Source organism: Trachymyrmex cornetzi, unplaced genomic scaffold (assembly GCF_001594075.2).
Source record: "Trachymyrmex cornetzi isolate Tcor2-1 unplaced genomic scaffold, Tcor1.1 scaffold16, whole genome shotgun sequence".
Lineage (NCBI taxonomy): Eukaryota > Metazoa > Arthropoda > Insecta > Hymenoptera > Formicidae > Trachymyrmex > Trachymyrmex cornetzi.
In genome coordinates, this window is record NW_017296201.1 from 1,316,288 (window position 1) to 1,337,314 (window position 21,027).

The window sequence follows — 21,027 nt, forward strand, 5'->3', positions numbered from 1 at the left end:
TCATAAAAATTTTCGAGTAAATTCGATGTTCTCAAATTTTAAATTAAACATCCAAAGTTCCTCAGAGTGTTCTCCCTGCGCATTTAGTTAGTCGAGTTACTATTTCATAAATATTTCGAGAATATATTTGCGTAGAATTCCTTTTTTTCTTTGGGGAAGAAGAATGCTGTGTCTTTTGAGAGAAGATTGTAAAACGAGTAGACTCTTAGATTATAAATCTCTAATCAGCGTGTCATTTATTGTCGAATAAAATTAAGATGTTTTCGACTGAATCATATGTCTAACTTATTAAGTCTGTTTTTTATTGCTGCACTCTGAATCGGTGCAATAAGTTGAAGTGAAATAAACGTATATTTGTTTCACTTCAATTTATTGCGTTGTGTGTATTAAGTCCAGAAAGTGCAGCAACAAAAAACAGACCTATTATTAGTCGGTTTGATTTTTTAAAAGCACTTCGATTGCGATACTCTTTTTCGTCAAATACAATATATATTAAGCGTGCGACAACAATTACATTTAAATTGCTTTTGCAGTTCATACAGGAGTCAGTCGTCATTCATTAATTGCGAATAAATAGAGCGTGGCTAAAAGTTGTACAGCGATTTGTAAAGAAAATAATACCGACAATGAGCACTGTTGTACATTGAAAAAATACCGCTCACGCTAATTAAACGGACTAATATAATACAGATTATATTTTTTTAGTATTACGTTAACAAAAAACTCATCTTTTTTGCGTTAATATTTATTTCTCTCGATTCTTACTCGTCCGAGCATCTTTTTTCAATGCACATTCAAAGAAGTAATAGGCAGATCGACCGTAAACTTACACCGAATAAATTAAATTATGCAACAGGCTTGTTCGGACTTTGGCATTATAACATCACACAGCGAACGTCGTACATATTTTTACACTTCGCGGCCACTGTTAGAATTATTTACGAGAATGAGATAAAGAGCTAACGAACACGCGAGACTGACAAAAATTCTTTCAACATCAAGCACGCTGCTAAAACGAATCTACAAGCTAAAGCTTATTAGAGAGAAGTTGAGTCTTCGCATCCTAAGTCGTACGAATAAATATGAAAGTAACTGTCGAGAGTTCACAGCGGCATTACATTTGCATTATATCGACAAAGGCAGTCACTGCACAATACATTCGAATTTTTCCACGATTATTGCCTTCCTTGTAACGTACAGTGGCAGAAAGTTCATATCGTCGATCTTAAAGTCATTTAACAAAGGAAAAACATTCGATGTTTGACAGAAAAAGAACTTCATTCAAAGGTTTTACAAGCGATATCAGTTTTTATCTTTCAATTCGTAAATTTTAGTTTTCAGTTAAATATTTCATACTTGATATTGTACTGATTCGGCTTACAATTAGAAAAGCTTATGGTTTACATCCTAAGAAATACAGTTCAAATGAGATATACATACATACGTATAATAATAATAATACATCCGAATAATAATAATGATCAGAAAGATTCAAGGTGTATAAATGAACAAATACAGTTATTTATTCTATTTGCAACATAGTCGAACAATCAAGGAGTGTCTATTACGTTATCTTATACACGGAGAGAATTTTCTTTTAAAATTTACCCTGAAAATATGACAGTCGTGGGACAACATTGTATTTCGAAGATTTTTACCATGCACTTCAGTAAAATTGATCAAACTTATTTTAAACTTTATTGTAGTTTTATTAATGAATGAGAGGGATTTATGTTAAAATTCTTCAAAATACAATGTTGTCCCACGACTGTCATATTTTCAGGATAAATTCTAAGAAAAAATTCTCTCCGTGTAGAAAAATAATTTTTCAATTAATGTTAATAGAGAAATGTACAATTTGGCCGTTTTGTTTTGACTCACGCGACAAAATTCTGAAAACAGATGATATAACAAAAAAATTATTTATTTTGTTATTTGTAAATGAGATAGCGCCTCAATGCTTTCTTTTATAATTAATCTCTTTAAGATCGACGATTGATTTTTCATCGTGATTTTTATTCTTTGTGTTTGTCGCTGGTAGTTTGTTAGTAGATTGTCTTACGGTAAATCTATATCGAGGAATACTGTGTCATTTCAATAACCACTGTACATACACATCAAAACTTATCTAAAAAGTTTATTGCGAAATTTGACGTATCGCGATAGATGATATATCGGCCAGTTTTGTTTTATATTTCTTTTTTTTTTATAGAAGAATACCTCTGTGTGAAGAAATACCGGTTAATCTTAAGTCTATTCAGGTAAATACACAGGTAAGTTATAACTCGCTATACACAGAAAAAGAAAACAGAATTACTTAAAATTATAAATTCGGCGCCCAAGTGTTCCTGTCCATTAATCATTAATCTTCCATACCGGACCATTTTAGGCCCGGTTGCATCGACGTCGCATTAATCGGCATTAATCCGGTCTAACTTTTTGTCTACAATTAGGATTAATAATAATTTAGGAAAGGACAATCGCGAATCGCTAATCCAGGAGCTCGTTTAATGATCCTCAATGCAACGTGGTTTAAATATCTCTAGCACAATTCTATAAATTAGTACATATACATATCTACGGTATTACAATAAGTATAGTATCTACACCAAGATTGGCTCTGAAAAACAGTATGATACTCTGTTTCAAGAGAAGTCAAAATACTATCAAGAACTCGAAAGTGATTTATACAAAGTGTGCATTGTAATTTAGACGTTATCGATAATTATTACTTCGAAATTTTTTCTCGCCCGCGCTGTGCTGAAACGGTTAAAAATGAAGAACACACGTAATACTCAAATTGTGGCGATAATGGAGCGATGAATATTCTCTTCGTTCTCTCGCCGAGCGTTGCAAATTCGCTAACAAGAATATAAGGGGGACTAAAATATCCTTCGAGAGAGCTTAATACAAAGTATCTACCTGTGACCGATTTTATTCGGCGTCTCTCTTCACGCATCATACATATATCCACACATCACATACATTCCTTATTAACATACATTGCAAGCAGTGATTTGTTATTAAACCATAAATCGTAAATCTGTTTTATTTCTCTTTTTCTTTTCTTTCGCGTAAAACATACCTGCATTTAACGATATGAAATAATAATTGCGACGAAATGAGGGATGAGTTTCAATGGATCAGCGTATTATGATCAAGCTGTACGTATGCATAAAATATCTAATACCGTTTGTAATCGAGATCAACTACGAACTGAGGGACATCACAGTTCTAAAGAATTTTTTTCGTGAAATTTCACGTAAAACAATGCGAAAAATATACATAGTGAACTAATGTTGTGTGCTCGTCATGTAAACTGAAAAGTGGCTTCAAAAATTAAACAAAAATATTTAGGTCAATATATGCGGTTAAATGAATATTAGATCAAAAGCGCTGCTCATGCGCGCAGAGGTCACCCTTAATAGATTAATACAGTTATTGAATTATCAAAATTATTTTCAATTAGATTGCTGTTAGCTAACACCAATAATATTTTTTTCTCGTGGATGTACTATCGTTCAGACATACGGTTTACATGGCACTGATCCAGTTACCGCTGGTTAAGATGTATTTCTTTCCTCTTTTTTCTTCCAATTCACGAGGAGATTATATAACACATGGTAAACTATCCTGCACTCTGTACTTATAATATATACTTATTTGTAATAGTCGCGAAACAGTCGATTTTTCTATCTCCTGCAAGAAACTTATATTTATTTCAATGCTGATAATAATTAGTCTGACGATAATCAGGCTTGTTAATGCCTCTCGCGCGATTCACCTTTTACACTCCCCAGTCTCAATTAAAATTTGATAAAGTTGATCTCTTAATCAATGAAAGATTCGCCTCTTTCAATACTTTTCCTACTTAAGTTTTTCAGTTTATTATATTTCTAATTGTTTTTTTTTCGATAGTCTATGCACGCGATACCTGTTTCTCTTTTTTTTTATCGCTAATTACGATATACAAAAAACGTAATTATATGAATCTACACACACGCTTACACACTTTTTTTATGCACCATCGGCAATGTTGAACACGTTTTACATACTTTTTCTTATTTTCATCCCAGTTTTCTATTTTGCGTGTAACAGAAAGAAATTTTTACCTCAAAATTTTTACACATTTAGCACACGTCTGCATAAGCCACTTCGACGTTTCGAAAATGCGAAGGAATAAGAAGAGAGAAAAGGTCTTATAGCGAATTGGACACACTAGTATGCACTGATGCATATTAAAGCTGTTGTACACTGATTTAACCTGACAAAGAGTAGGCAAGAACTTGAAAATCAGTTTTTAATTAACAAAAATTCTGTGAACTCCTTAAAAGATATTAATGAGGCAAAGCATTACGAGTGCATGGCCCCTTGTTTTCTAATAAAAATTTTATTTATTTATTCGAAATCAATTACTAACTCGCGTCACTCATTTACAACAAGGGAAGTTGTTTTCATAAAACAGCTGAAAAATTTTTATGAGTAAATGGTATATCAAGTAATATTTTCAATTTTCGATACCGCACGGGAATGGAAATTCAGAACAGAAGTCGATTTTTTTATGGAACATGATACTTTGTATTTGCAAATTCGATTTTTACGCGAGAACATAAAACTTTTATACTAAAAGAAGTCAGCAAAAACTGGAAAAACAGCTTCCATTAATTTAATTCGATTAAATTAAAAAAAAGATTAACGCGTTTGATTGACAGTTACACGACGTGGATGTTCTACTTACTTCACTAGCACACCCACGATGGCTAATTTACAACAGTAATAAAATATCTCTTTATATAGTATGTAACCTGATTTTGAACAACTTTTTATTAATCTTTTATTAAAAAACAAGGAGCCATACATTCACAATTTGCCTAATTAGAAAACATCCTTCAAGCTGTTCACAATTTTTCTAATTGAAAGCTGTTTCTCTAATTTTTGCCTACTGCTTTTAGTAAAGAGCTTCATGCTTTCTTTGCGTAGAAACCCAAACTAAAAAGTATTATGTTCGATAAATATAACGATGAAGGAAACTCGCCCCGATGACCTTGACTTTGACATATGTTGTCAAATTCATGACCCTGAGTGATCTCAAACAGATTTTAGCAATCGCTCGTTATTCATTAATACTGTCATTATTCGTTAATACTGTAACATTTTTTTGGATTATATTTCTTTAACAAAAACAAAAAATAAAACTTTGAACACATAAATACAAACTAGAAAATATCTTCTATAGATAAATATATAGTTAGTTTTTATAATGTACTGTTTTTATAATACTGTTACGAATTTTGCAATAATTAACTTATTTGTAAGATAACAAAAATAACGAAATAAACCTCAAACTTGACATAGTAAGTAGTAATGCCACATATTCCCAGATGACAAAATATTTTTAACACGACGCCAGCATAATACATGCACATGTGCAGTAAATCTTGTCACTACGATGTTTAGCTAACTCCGTATCTGACAAATATACTGATAGCACATCGTGATTTGCGCGCTGTGCGAACATTGTACTTGTAAAATGCCAGTAATCAAACCTAAAATTTTGACTGTGTCGTGACTAGTGACAGTATCATGCAAACATCATCTGCTTTATTAGCAGAAAATAGCACAGTAACAGAATAGTGCTTGTATGGTATGCTGAGCATAGCATAATACGTGCTGACACGTTTAGTTATCGGGGTTCTTACTCTTTTTTTATATAAGCGTTATCTATACGAAATACCTAAAAGTTAATGTATATGAGCATTTCTAAAATCTTTTCACTTCAGTGTAAAACATTTTTTGTTTTAATGCTTTTTTTGTTGATTTATACTATGGATGTGCCGAATATTCAGCAACTATCCGGTTATTTTTTATAATACGTGCGATTCAAACCATCTAGTCTATCCAGCTATCCAATCAGATTGTAAAAATGTCATTTTTCACAATCCGGATAGTTACATTAAAATTAACAAAAAAAATTAGCAATAAAACTTATACTGCATAAAGTATAACGATAAAAATATATAATTTAAATTATTAAGATACATTAAAAAAAAAAAAAAATAGTAATCATTTTCAGAAAGTTGAGAGCGTACCATTTGATGATGATGTCATTCAGTGAACATATCTCAGTATTTCAACTTTACATCTATTCAAATAATTATACTTTTTAAAACCAAACATATTTTTCTTCTTAAAAATTCATGATTTCCTCTTTCTAAAACGATACTTAGTTTTGTTTTTCAGCTTTTTGTGCAAAAATACGATTTTTTAGAACAAAATATTCTTTTTCACACTTTTTTACAAAATTCTTTTTTACGTTTTTTGGATAAACTTTGTTATCAAAATCTTTTTCCACTTACAGATTTGGATTCTATACAGTTTGACCTTTTTTGTTAAAAAAAAAAAAAATTAATTTTTTAATTTTTTTAACTGGAAATGGAATAGTTAATATTCTGTTACTTTTTCGTTACTTTTTATAACAATTTGATAATGACATTGCGACTTTTTATGAGGTAAATATTTACAATAGGGAACTCAGTTTCGATAACCTTGACCTTGGCATATATTGTCAAGATCATGACTCTGAGTGACCTCCAACAGATTTTAGTTGGTGCTCGTTACTTGTTAATAAGTCATTAATAAAAAAAATTCATTGGTTTACGAGGCGAAACGAGGTCTATAATTGTACTGTTCCACATGAGTTTTCGACTTCCACGCGAAGCGAAGTCCACAGTTTATATACATATTCGTACCTACATATATATCACTAAACTTTAACTTTTTACGAGATCATAGAAGTCTCACTATCATCTACTGTACATGCGTAGTGTAGCTTAGAAAAAGATTAAGATATCACTTGAAACGCTGTCTCTTGGATCACTCTTAATAAAGATGGCATAGAGCCGCACTCATTTCAGTATTATTATATTTCAGTGGCTCAAACACATATCCAAAAATTATTTTATATAGCTCAAAATATAAAGAAAATAAACTAGTACTTTTAAATAAAGAAACTTAATATTTTGATCTGTAACTGATATTTTGAACGTGTAATTTTTCTGGATAGAGAAACAAGAGAGTATATAAAAATTAGAAAAACAGAAAAATTAAAAGAGAAAGGCAAAAAGAGTGAGAGAGAAAGAGAGAGGAAGAATAAAATTTAGTTAGATTAACGATAGGTTTTGAAATGGTCGAAGTGTCCGGAATTATATGCATTTAGATTATTTATAAAAAAAATATTGACTCTTTATCCTTCACATCGTCAATGTCGCTGTTCCTGTGATGCTCGCACTGCGTTGCCTAAATTTCTTAATTCTGAGCACAGTTTATACTCAAACAAAGTACCTTTTTCAATATCCGGCTGTGTCTAAACGTGGGTAAAGCAATACTTTCATAAACGTTTGAATAGACGTGGTTTGTGTAAAGATGAACGCGTTCGAGGATGTAGAACACATCGTCTTAAAGAATTACAGCGAAAAGGGATCTCTTACCGTTTTCTCTTTTCTGTTCTATCACTACTATTGTTATTGTTATTATATCAATAATTTATCAGAAAATACTGAACTACGTATAAATGATCAATGATATACAGTCCTCTTTTAAAATGTCCTCGAAAACAAATAAGCGTTACAAAAATGCACGAAGGCAATATGTACAGCTAAAACAATTAAAATACTTATAATAGTTTCTGATTATAGTCATTCCAAACTGTATGTTTTGTGTGTACAGAGTATCATGATTAAAAATCTTTTCAGCTTGATAATATAATTCCCCTGTGTATACTACCATCGCTCGACGAGAAACGTAATCCGTAGGCAGTAAACGAAAGCTGGATGAATTTAAAAACGATGTTTGTACTCGAAAACGAAGAAATATGGCCTATTATATACCGGATGATCATCGTCGTTTGAGAATAGGGCTAGTTAGAAGATCAATCCCGTAAATGAACACCTAATGGCCAAAAACGCTCATCACGCGTCGTTATAATTGCACTAAACAATTATGTTACCGATAATGGGCAAACATAGATACAGGCAATTTGTTTGCACCACGTACAATCCAAGCTCCATCACCGCTTTACGATCTAAGGCAGTCGAATTGAAATTGCTACATGGTTGTATCTCAAATGGCGAAACGCGATCCTGTTCTGGGAGTTCTTTCGTTAGTTCTATTACGCCCCAATTAGAATTAGCGTCAGAGCGTCTAATAATGTCCTAATATCGGCTAGAACACAACCTTGCCCGCTATATCGCCCGAACACAATATCCGTTCGCGCATATACTTTTGATATCAATGACTAATTGATAAGACGAAACGAGAATAGGGCCACACGAAACGCGATTTTGAAATATATTCACATATATATGGCGCGACACGCTTTCGATTTCACTTACAAGTCTTCCGTTGGATCGTTGCAATAGTCTCAAACATTAATTTTCGTGTCAGGAACGAATTCTTGGAAATCGATAGCGTATTACACGGAGTAAAGATGAACTTTATCAGCATTATAACGAGATATATGCCGTTCGGCGCTACCCGATGCGAAATAGCTCTTCAAGGTTGCGCACGGAACGCTCGGACTTCGATGTGATCTTATTCCGTTATGTATGAACGCTAATCTACTCCTGTCACTTGCATTAGGAGTATGTAAAGAGCAAGGCTGGCCCTAGGCACGTCCATGCAGCAATCCTCTACTCATCTGCGTTTTTTCCTCTTAGATCTGTTGCTCGCCTTTTTGGCGGCAGTCGAGTGCTCGCCAGGTGTCTCGCGATCCGCTTCATTCCGCTTTTCGGCGTACCCATGATCGGATTCCAGGGACATCTTCGAGAAAGCCGTATCGTACCGTTCGGACGTCCCAGTAGTGCTGCCATTGTCACCGATCCCTACCTGCTGCCGCTGCATCGGTTGAAGCTGCAAAGAAGATTCTCTTTGCGATTCTCTCCTTTCGGTTGCCACGTTACCTCGACGTGTCTCGTTGACGACGGATCGTACTTCCGAAGCGAAAAGAGGACTGCCTTCCGTCGCCTTGTTATCCCCCTTGTCCACGCGACAGATCTTGCCTCGCGTTATGCGCGCGATATCCTTGTCCACGCGAGATTCTTCGTCTATCGGTGTGTGAAAGTCTACGAGGATACTCTCCTTGACCGTTATCGTCGCCATCAGATCGATGTCATCCTGATCGAAAAGAAACTCCTTCTCCTCCTCTTCTTCCTCTTTAGTTTTGTATGCTCGTTGTCGCGTACTCTGATGTTCACACATCACGCGTTCCATAGGTTCGAGGAACGTAGGACTGTCTCTGCCACAAAATTCCGCTTCTTCCAGCTTCCTCGCGTGTTCGTCGGCCTCTAGTTTCTCCTCCACCTCTATCAACGGCTCGAGATCCGTTTCTTTGCGGGTTTCCTGCGAATCCGAGGAAGGAGAGATGCTTTTCTTCACGATAGAGCTCCAGGATATCTCTGCCAAAGGTAGAGCTTTTGAGTCCTGATCCTTAGAGCAGAGCTCTACAAACGGCTCCTCCCGTACGGCTTCCTGCACGGCCTCCTGCAGTTCCGCCATTTTCACATTAGAGGAACAGAATGAGGGCAAAAGGACAGAGATAGAAAGCTCCGTCGAGCTGTTCTCTTGTGACTGACCGTCTGACTGCGACCTCTTGTTCTTGCGAGATTTCCGAGTGCGCGCTCCGGCAATGACAGGCAGAATTTTGCACTCCGGCGTCGTATCGGAAACTTTTTGCATAGCGTCGATGTCGATAATCTCAACGATGTCGCTGTCGGTGATCTGAGAAGCGCGCTTGGCAGGTAGCAGCGAGGATGAGAAATTCGTCATCTTTGAGCCACGATTTTTGGGCCTTCTCGTGGGGCTTGGGTACGGACCTTCCGGCTTATCTTTAAAATAATCAATGGAACTGCGTTTATCGCTCTCCTCCGACCTTGACCAGACCTCCTCCAGTGGATTGTATATTACAGTGACTTCTGGGGCTTCTGCCTTGTTCTTCTCAATCACCATGATATCCTTTCGTTTCTTGCCAGACTTAGATTTCGTTCCTTGCTGCTCCACTGATGTTATTTCCTGGGTCGCCTGCAGAGATTCTCTCTGCGACAATCTCGCCACCGCGTCAAGTTCCAACTCATGGACTTCCGAAAGTTGAACGTGCTCCAGATCATCATCAGAGGACAACGTGTGCCTGCTATGCCTTCTACGCGAATTGTTATTGCTCGCCTTCGTCAAGGACGTTGTCGTACCGGCATCGCCTGAATTCGTGGATTCAAAACCGAGATCGACGTTGTGTATGTACTCCAGATCATCATCCGAAATCGTGCTCTTGCTGCTTTTCCGTCGCACCACAGGAGAAGAAAATTGCGCGACCGTGTTGACAGTCACACCTGCGTCTTTGCACCTGCCGTTGTCCGCGTCAGCCTTCATCCGCATCTGCATCACCTCAGATTCGTGGATGTGCTCGATGTCATCGTCGGATTGAGTGGACGTCAAAGCAGCGTCTTTGGCAAGATTGCATGGATCTACCATGTGATACTCAATAGAACTGAAATCATCCAGCGGCGGTGGATCCAACGATGGCAACTCATTATCGTTATGATACTCATTGTCATGATCAGATAGCAATCCCACATTTTCCACATCCAACACGGGTTTTACAGGATTTTCTCTCTTCACAATTACGTCACCAATCGATTCCATTGGCTCGGACAAGTCAATAGAAGATAGCTCTCTCGTGCGTTTAATTTCTCTACTTTTGAGCACAACTCGATCCTTATCGGTGAATTCCTGTAGAGAACCTTGACTCTTCCATTCGTCATTCCTGCGTATCATCTCATATTTGTTTCTCGCTACCTTAATATCTCTTGCGCTCTCCACTTTCTTCTTATCAGCGTCATTTTCCTCTTTCCTCACACCAACACTCATTGTCGAATCCATACGACGCGCGTCTTTGATAATGACACTATCATCGTCCTCTTTAACAACGTATTTTTCCACACGCGTCATCCGCTGTTCAATTGGACGTTTCTGTGTGGTACCGGAACTTGAGATTCTTTCGGAATCAACGATGGCTCTTCTCGCGATAGGTCTCTTGACTTTCTCATCTAAGTTCGACTGCCATATCTCGATATTCCTATCGCTTCGCATCGTTTTGTTCTCCATCAACGTAACGCTGTCATCGTCGTAGCTGACGACGTACTTGGCCTTGGCAAAATGCCTCTCGTGAGCCTCGCTGCGATAGTCCTCAGTACGGCTGTCGGTAGATCTTCCCTTGCTGCACCATAACGCGGTCTCTTTCGCCTGTGTCATAGGGCTGCTCGGAATCTCACCTGGTTGGGCACACAGGCTGAGACTCGTCGGCACCTCGCAGAACGCCTCCTCCTTTTCGTAGTCGATTGACGTCGTTGTTGTCGTAGCCGCCATCTCCGCGCATAGAGCACGACGATCCTGCAGCTCGCATATGTTCTCATCAGGCACGCTGTTGATCGCCGGCTCGCTTGCCGAGCGCATCTCCGCGCAGATCTCTGTGAGCTTGCGATTCAGCGCCCGGCTGTCCGACTCATCTGGGAGATCGACCGCACCGAGCGAGGCCGGACCCTCCTCGGCGCACACGCTTCTAGGTGCGTGCATCTCCTCCGCGGCGGAGTCGTACTCCTGTATGGAGCTAATAGCGTCCCCATCCTCGTCGGCCGACACGGTAATCACGGTGCCGGTGTGAGGGTTGACGACTTTAGTTACCGGCTGACCCACCCTCTCAAATACCGTACGTCTCCCTAGTAACAGAAAAGCCGTAGGCAGGTATCAATATTACGAGTCGCTGCTCACGCGTGTCTTTCATTCTCATTCTCATTCTCATTCTCATTCTCTCTCTCTCTCTCTCTCTCTCTCTCTCTCTCTCTCTTTCTCTTAAGTTTCTCTCTTTCTTCTTTCCTTATTTTGCAGTGATAATTATAGCCCGCGCGCATATTTGCTTGAGATTATATCATATATGATTGCAATTTCGCTTTGTTAACGAATAAACAAAAAATCACAGCAAAATTTATCAAAATTTAAAGAAAGTGTATATATAACGCTAGTGAGTTTTACACTAAAAGAAAAGATTGGCTAAATATGACATAGCATTTTTAATTGATTGCAGCAGTCAATCTTTGATTGCGTTAGTATATGGAAATCCTATACTAATATTGCGGATAGGCTAACGCAATCAAAAATTGGCTGCTGCAACCAAAAATTAGCTGTTGCAGCCAATTAAAAATGCTACGCAATATCTTACCATCTAATTTGTTGCAGTAGCCAATTTTTTTTTTCAATGTGGTATAATTATATAGGAATTGGTGCTTGATAAATAAAATCTCGAGTGTCTCACGAAAAGGATGGTCTAATTTTTTCGTTTTTTTTTATTACATTCCGCATTTGCATACTCCACACGCGTGTCAATTATGCGTGGGTCAAGTCAAGACAAACTTAAGAGAAACACATGTGTTTGTAAAAAAAGTCTCATTCTAAGCTATACATAAAGCTAGAAGCTCGAGCAAAATGTGATGGATTTATATGGTTAGTACAAGAACGGTACATAATACCGCTTGTTGGATATTTTCTTTTCTCCAAAGATACAAAGAGCAGACGTAAACAAAATATCTTACTGTTAGTGCTCGAACATATAATACAGTTACGAGAACAAAATGGAGATACCTGCCTTTGGCCAGTTCTGTGTCACGCAAACTTATAATACTAATGATATCTCATCGTTAAACATATCACAGAGATAGGAAATATCTGCTTACGAATATCATTTTTTTCTATTTGGAATACACTTTCAGGTTCGGTATTAATATAGCATGATAACGTCGTCATGAAACGCTATCAAGCATAATTATTTTTCTTTCTTTCTTTTTTCGAAAATTTTGTTTATTTTTTCTCAATATTGTTAATAAAAACGGTAAATCGAAATATGCGCACGTCAAATTCGCGCGAATTATACATCTTGCAAACTTCGCAAGTTTAAATCTGTATATTTAGGAAATATCAAATATGTTTAGCAATATGCAACGCTTGGTGTGGAGGAAACGGTACCGAGACAAATGTTATTAATGAAAAATATTATTTAATTAACGTTTTGTGGTGCAATATTATTCGCATTTGATCAAATTTGGAATTAATTTCATAAATAAATTATTGAAGCATAACTGACAATGATTTTATAACGATACAAATAAGGATTTTATCTATTTTATTTCAATGTACCCCAATTTTTCCTTAAATTTGGCGTGATTATTTTTGGTTTCTACAAAAAAAAAAGCACTATACAAGTATAAAATGTTATTAGGCATCAAGATCCAGCCAAAACCGTCTCTACTTATTCATTTGTATATTATAGAATTATATTTAATATAAAACGCGGAATTTCACCATACAAATAGAAAACATACGGTCCGGGTACCTGAGTACCCGGGTATTACTCGCGTGTCTCGGGGAGTGATATCCGGGTACCATAGTACCTACTTACTAATCGTCTTTATAATTCCCTTAATGCTGATTCTACAGAGTCGGTAGTCCTAAGTCTTATCAGTGAATTGGTGAAATTAGCCAACAGCCAACTTGTACGATTAAGACTACCGATTTTCTTAAGACTGGCCAAATTTGACTTTATTTCTTCCCATTAGTTGAGCTAAACGACTCGCTGTACAACTAACAAGTTGTTAGTACAAAAAATCATAGTCACCTATTTAGGTTAAAACTGACCGGGGTTCTACAATGAATCGGCAACTTCTTCTTCTTTTGTTTTTTGGCTCCTGCCTCCGGATAATAAAAGGAGGTAAATCATATGTGTATAAGCAGCATTTAATCAGCAAAACAGTAATTCCGTCGGAGTTTGCCCCCCCCCCCCGTCACACCAACACCCCTTAAATTATTGTGAAAATGACAAAATGATACAGGATTTTTCGACTCGGTTTAGTTTCGCTCTGCCTATCCAGCGTTGTGTCAATAATTATCAGACATTCTGTATTTCCCAGATTTATATATGTACATCGTATAAATGTTTGCGTATATAATATGCATGATTCGGGAAATCGTATATGTATACTCACAATGTAAAAACTTGTATTTGTTTGATGAAAATATTTTACAATCGTCAAAAGAACGAATACAATGATTATACAGTATGGGACGTTTTCCAGCAAAGAAATATTATAAGGTTAATTACATTTTTTATACGACAGGCTTTTCAAGCCTATTAATTGCTGCAGGACAAAGAGGTTCTCGGATTTCTCTGTCCCGCAGCCAATTAACACGCTTAACAAAATTTATCATACGACAAATGTAATATCAGCCTAACACGGTGAATCATTACATCCTTGTTGTTTGCTAAAAACAAGGATGAAATAATTCATTGTGTTACATTGTGTTCTTGTTAGAAAACGCCCGTGGTAACGTAGAATGCAGGCAAAGTAGATAACAATGAAAATAAAAACATAAAATACGGTTATCTATCTAATATCTTTTCCACATTATTCCTCTATAGTGACAAAAAATAACATAAAAGATAATTCTTTACTCTTTATTAAAGAGATAAAAATTGTACAAAAGTTATAGTATTGTACAAAATCATTGGGCAAATATATGAAATATATCAAATAAACATATAAATAATTTGCACAAATTACACAGAACATATCGATTTAGTCGCTTTGATGATATTGCGACTAAGTGGACCTGCATTCATAGATGCTTTGAACTAAAATATAAAACTTGTTGCATAATTGCGTACTTACCTGGAGCACGATGCGACGCAATTGATATTTCGAGCATAGCTTCCGCGAGATCCTCTCTCAGTTGACTCTCGCAGCTACCAACAGCTACGTTCTCGCTGTCTAGAGGATCACCATAAGCCTCCATAAATCTTGGCGATTGCTCATAACTGCCTGAAAGTATAATAAATCTTACTTTCTTATAAATATAATCAATTTAATAAAACTATTTACATATTATTATACTATAACATGTTATTTAACATCAGTAAAATCTTTGATGCTTATAAGCATCAAATTATTAAATTATTAATCAATTTAATTTGTGATATTATTACTACAGTTTAATCAAGTTTGTTTCAAGACCGAAAAATCAATTCGGCGCGTAATTTAAATGACTACATATGTAATATATAAAATCACATTGAATTATTTAAGATCCAGCTTGACCATTAAAAGCGTTTATTTCTTATGTATAATTCGCACATGTATAGTTCTAAGATATTCCTTGTTTAATATAATCAATTTATTTTATTCTTACAACAGACTTCACACTTTTTTCTTAAGAAGTAATGCAACGAGCGAGAGCAGCCTATAGATAACACTAGTTTATAGTAAAAAAATTACATCGAATTAGACTAGGTGTTAACTCATTTTACAAAAAAAAAAATAAACGCAAAAAAACTATTTTTGCATATTAAACTTCAATTATTTCAGAAACCTAACGTGCTAGTAAAATTTAACTTGCAGCATCGTTTTCAACATCCAAAAATCTATAAGAAACACCTTGTCTAATTTAAAGTAATAAAAAAAAAACATTTTTTTAAATTAGTATAATTATTGCACACACTCACTTCCTGATCCATCGATGACAACTGGCATCAATGGCCTAGACGCCGCATGAGGCATATTAACAGGCTTCGATCTCGCTGGACGCGACCCAGTAATTCCAATCTCGACTGCCTCCGCTTCAACCAGATTGACAGCAACACTAGAAATGATTAATTTTCGTTTTTAATCAGTAAGATCACGATTATAATTGACAAAAATTGAAAAACCAACCCGCTAGGCGCATTGTAAGTTTTAAAAACGAATTGTGGTCCCATCCACAATCGTCTGTGTGGTCCAGCATGGGTTACGATTTCCACTTGACTCAACCAACGATCCTCGATTGTATCAAATTCCTGATTGTTCTTTGGTGTGAACGAAATGCTAAGTAATGGATTCGACAGAGATAACGGTTGGACAAGATCTGATGAATTAGGGGACCTACAAAGTGGCCACTGGCCCTTTGCTTCTACTTCCAATTCAATCGTGGTGTCGTCGCAAACTTTTTCCTTTGGCACACCTAAAATAAATAAAAGCAAACGTTAGATGACACGCAAGAAAAAAATTTTGGATAATATAAATCGTCTGATTTCTCTTTTATAAAATATATATATATATATAAAGTGTATTATTTCTTTGTGTAATATACCAGCAGCTGGTTTAGGATCCAAGTCGTATTGTATCATATTTCCATGACATGCCATGATGAAAAGAGAATCGACTGCTCTTTTGACAACTTTGCTACTGGATTCCCTTTGCGCGTACATCCAAGCTCTTGGCGGAGCAAAACACGCGCAAATCTTCAACGGTAAAGTCCCATTATCGTCAGAATGTAATCGTTGTCTCTGTTGTGGTCTGTAATAAAATTTACGGTATCTTTTAATTAAATTTTGTTGTTACTGTAGAACTCTAGTTTTCTACAAAACGCAGTAGCTACCTCGGCTGTGTGGAGCTGTTGATTTGATTCAGAGAAGATGGTTGTCGAATTTGTGATAAAGGATGCAGAATCGTTGGATGAGGATATGGAGGAAGTCGAGGATTGGAGTACGGATATACGGACAAAGGTAGTTCGGTATGAGACACAGGAGAGTGGGATCGGGTACCATCGTCCGTCAAGCCTGCACTTTTGTGGAATCTTGATAGTCTATTGACGACATTGGGTGTGGAATGTGTCCTGACGCCAACAGGACCTCCGTAAGGTGCGACAGGAAAAACATGCGTTGTACCTCTCACGGTTGAAATAGCGGCCCAGCGTGTATCGCTCGAAAATACCATGTCCTAATATAATAAATATATTGTAAATATTAAGAAATAGAAATAACTTCTTATTTGTAACGCCGTTACCATTACAATTCTCTTTGGTAAAGGACCGGTAACAGTATTACTTTTTTCTTTTGATAACTGTAACGTAGTTACACTTTTTTTGGCAATGGTAATGAATTTTGTAGTTATTTTTATCGTTACTTTTCATATTTTGAAAATGTGAGTAAATTCTAAATGGTACTTTATTCTAATCCAAACGTTCCGACTCCTCTTCGGGCCAGTGAATATTTTACGAGTTACTTTTGAGAATCAGCAACTAATAACGGTAATTACAGTTATTTTTCACTCGGTAACAAGTAATAGTAACTATTTTTGAAAAATGACTTTCCATTCCCTAGTAAATACTTTTATATAAGCTCAAAGAATTTTTTCTGTATATATATATATATATGTATATCTTAAATCTTGATAGATATATTAATATAATTTCAATTAGTTCATTATTTTTTACTTTTTACAAATTGTATGAAATGTCTTGTAGCTATATCATGTCAATAATAATATACTTTAACTAAAGTATATATGTAATTAAAATGTAAGCACACAGTAAAAATGTTAGGAATGCACCTGTACTTTAGCGGTAGTATCGCCACGATGTAAAATATACAAATGATGCACCGCCGCTAGTGTTGATCCACCGGGATGCGGCTGGATTCTGAATATGTGGAAATCGTGTCCTCTCTTATCCGCTGTCATCAATAACGCGCCGGTTAAGTCAAAAGTCATGGCAACGATTGCATCGCTGTGAGCAGTAAAATGAGCAATTACAGCATCCGCATTAGTGTCATCTAACTCTTTCTCGTCTTTCGCGATCTGAAGATCCAATATCGTAACGACGCCTGGTTGCGTTATGTCATTGCCCGCATTATTGATAGCTATCGGTGATACTGAATTCCCAGTGAGACTCGACGCTACGGTTTCCCCTAGTCCGCGAAGACCTTTCCCTAGCGACTTCGCCGCATATAAAACCGTCGCTGTGTAACTCTGAACGCCTTCCCCTTCGCAACCACCGCTGCTTCTTCTTGCGGGTATTAATTTTTTCTCGCTGCAAATAAAGAGTGATTTTAGCCCACATCTAATAAAACTGTGTTACCTACGTAAAGTATTAAAATCGTTAGAAAACGCAAGATATAAAATGTGTGTCAAATTCTATACCTATAAGCGAGCCATCGCGTTCCTAAAGCGATGGGATTTGGATTTGGGCCAGGACTGGCATAGCAAGTCGTGATTGTTATATTATTTTGCAATGTTCTAGCATCAAAGATCGCAATTTTTTCTAATAACGTTATAACCACGGATCGCCTGTTCGCCAACACGTCGCAGACAGAATGCTTGAATCCTACACTGTGTATTGACTCGCCGGTTTTCAAGGAGATGAAATTAACGTCGCAAAAGGTTTTTGGTCCCGGAAGAGTTGAATCCGGCTCAGAGCAGACCGCTACCATCGGCCGTTTCGCTTCAAATTCATCGACATGTTCGTCGTCAGTCTTTGGATTTGGTAGAATTCGAAGAATACGAACCACGCCTTGTCGCCATGATAGGATCTCCGTTGCCTCTCCTGTTGCTGCTATCAGCCATACCTGCGTTTACAAAAATCGGTAACTGTTACAATTGAATAAGAAAAATTTAAATTCGATGAAAGAAGTGAATATGCTAAATATCGATAACTAAAAAAAAAATGTATTTCGTTCTAACATAACATTTACCTGAACGCCAACCGCGTATCCTAATACCAATAGCAACGGTGGTGTACTAGAACCTTCATTATAATCAGGATATAAAGCAGGGTCATTTATGTCTGCGTATTCAAATCGCGCCCATGATATGGTTTCCTTATTATCAGAATTGGATACTCCGGCATATCCCTGAGTAATTGCAAACATAGTACACTTGGAGATATTTGAATTATAATATTGAGATCATTTTAATTAACTTATATATACCTGTGGTACTATATCATTTATGATCCCAGCAACACTATCAATGATTGATCGATCTACTATGGGCTGAGGTGAAACGATTTGAGCTCCTTTATGCACACCGCGCCTTGGTGATTCCGCAGACATTTTTTATTGCCAAATTAAAGTTTTATTTATCTATAAAGATGGTAAAATCTTGAGTAGAAGATCTATCTTTTCAATTTATGTATTAAAAGCTTGTATATTTTACCATATAAAATATACAAGTTGTTAATACATACAAAAAGATAGTAAAAGATAGTATTTATATGTAAATTGAATATTTATTTTTATTTTCGATTGTAGCTGGTTTGCACCAACCTGGATTGGAGTAATGCTCCACTATTGGATGACATTACATGCTCTATCAATAGCAAAGCATACAATATCCAATTCAGGTTGATGCAAACCCACTACAGTCAACAACGCTATTAGAGATTATAAACTTAAACATTTAAATATCACACGACAGTCAAAATCTCCGCAGTAAACTTATATCTCGTTGATGATTCCACTTTTAAAAAATCAGAAACTTGCGTTTGAAAGATAATTATATAGAGATATATAAAACTTGCAATTAACAATCTTATCTCAATATTCTTATCGACAACTTGAAAATACAAATAACTGATCCTACAGAAACTACAAAAAGCTATATTATATAGAAAGAAAAGGTTTGATATCGCGCGACGTTCGCAACATCGATAAGCAAGGACAAAGGGAACAAAGGACTCCTGCCAAATACGCGTCTCTATCGCAAACGGACAGAGGACAGAGCAATCCCGAGGACGGTCAGAGAATGCTCTGAATGACATGGAACATAAAACCTGGCCTTCCCGTCCTGACGCACTCACCAGTCACCAGTAGGAGAGAGCGAGGAGAGAAATTATTCGCGTGACGAGACGACGGCGGGCGTGAAGCGCGCCGTTCGCATAATCGTTGCGCGGAGGACAAAGAACCCAAAGTGCACCCGTTCGTAGCCACTCGACAATTTCGCGGACATTACTTGATTACTGTACATCGCGACGCCGCCGTCGCGCGATCGTCGTCGTTAAAATTCGGAACGTTCGACGAAACGCCGTCATCGTCGACGTCGTCGTCGTCACGCGATACATTATTCAACACGTTCAACACGCACGAAAAGTAGGAAAGCGTATCGGGCTGTCCGTATAATAGTGGTGGTATACCGACGTGTTGACGACGGCTGACGGAACGGAACGGGATGGAGCGGGAAGGGAAGGGGGAGTCTATTTTGTCAGCCGTGTAGAGTGAAAAGGGGGGAGAGGGAAACGTTGCGTTGCACAACGCAGCGCGCACAGCTGTTGGCTGTGCGCGAATCGCACGTTCAGGGACAATCAACGGGGAAGGTAGGGCGATCGCGACCGAACGTTCGTTGCGCGTTCGTTGTCGGTTGTGTCGCCTCTGTAAACAAGACCGCGCACGTCTCTTTATTTAAAATCCCCAAATACGTTTATCGCTTAAAGTACGATAAATATATATTCGGGCATTTGAAAAGAGAGAGAAACCGAGGATGCCGAGTGCAAAAAGTGCAGGCGAACGGAACCTCGGTGAACCACCGCGAAACATAGAGAAACCAAATTGGAAAACAAACACGAACGGACTGACGATTCAGACGCGCGAATATGACGTACTCCGAGCGGTTTACGCAATCACGTTAAAAAAGCGACGTCCTCGGATCGCGCGGAGATACGGAAGGGACGGGGGATGGAAAGGCGATCGTCGGAGGAACAAAGGGAAGGCCTCGCTTATCGCGCCCGTGTCTTTTATATCGTCTATTGACTATTCTATCGTCGCATTCGTATTCGTGCGGAGCAGATCACTATCGAACGACGGGAACACGAAATATATCGGTGATCGATAGCGGGATAGATTCCATCGTATATAGCACTTACTTCACAAAACTTGATCGTATTTTCCCATTGTTGAAGGAAGAGAAAAAAAGAGAGAGAGAGAGAGAGAGACAGCCCACTATTGCACTCCGCGCGCGCGTCACCGCCGCCGTTGTCCTCTCCTGTCTACTGCGTCATTCTGCTTCTCGCGAACAACTGACAGTCAGCGAACGATAGTAATAATAATTGACAATGACTACGATTGTCACGTAATCGCGCACACGGAACGGGTGCTCTCCTCGTAACGTCGGATATAAATTTTCCTCT

At 37.3% G+C, this 21,027-nt stretch overlaps 1 protein-coding gene across 3 annotated transcripts; it reads right to left on the bottom strand.

Moving 5' to 3' along the window:
- Nucleotides 1–8,679: 8,679 nt before the first annotated feature.
- On the bottom strand, nucleotides 8,680–21,021 carry LOC108758755 (uncharacterized). 3 transcript variants are annotated; one of them, XM_018503840.1, is made up of 11 exons: nucleotides 20,764–21,021; nucleotides 18,836–18,988; nucleotides 18,599–18,757; nucleotides 18,048–18,472; nucleotides 17,460–17,937; nucleotides 16,507–16,847; nucleotides 16,219–16,424; nucleotides 15,804–16,089; nucleotides 15,596–15,732; nucleotides 14,766–14,915; nucleotides 8,680–11,765 (listed from the first exon to the last, which is right to left on the bottom strand). In XM_018503840.1, the coding sequence occupies exons 2-11, from the start codon at nucleotides 18,956–18,958 to the stop codon at nucleotides 8,692–8,694; spliced, it is 5,379 nt and encodes a 1,792-aa protein (XP_018359342.1). In that variant the 5' UTR covers nucleotides 18,959–18,988; nucleotides 20,764–21,021; the 3' UTR covers nucleotides 8,680–8,691. The 3 variants fall into 3 exon arrangements, with proteins under 3 accessions (XP_018359342.1, XP_018359344.1, XP_018359343.1); XM_018503842.1 differs by lacking the exon at nucleotides 20,764–21,021 and adding an exon at nucleotides 19,712–20,594; XM_018503841.1 differs by lacking the exon at nucleotides 20,764–21,021 and adding an exon at nucleotides 19,705–20,594.
- Between the last annotated feature and the right edge of the window lie 6 nt (nucleotides 21,022–21,027).

What these genes read in the sequence shown, in the direction of transcription:
- LOC108758755 (XM_018503840.1), bottom strand. Translation starts at nt 18,958, where the DNA reads ATGTCTGCGGAATCACCAAGGCGCGGTGTGCATAAAGGAGCTCAAATC. An exon ending in ATACTACCGCTAAAGTACAG is followed by an intron (nt 16,848 to 17,459) that starts GTGCATTCCTAA and finishes TTATTATATTAG; the next exon opens with GACATGGTATTTTCGAGCGA. An exon ending in GGATCCTAAACCAGCTGCTG is followed by an intron (nt 16,090 to 16,218) that starts GTATATTACACA and finishes TATTTATTTTAG; the next exon opens with GTGTGCCAAAGGAAAAAGTT.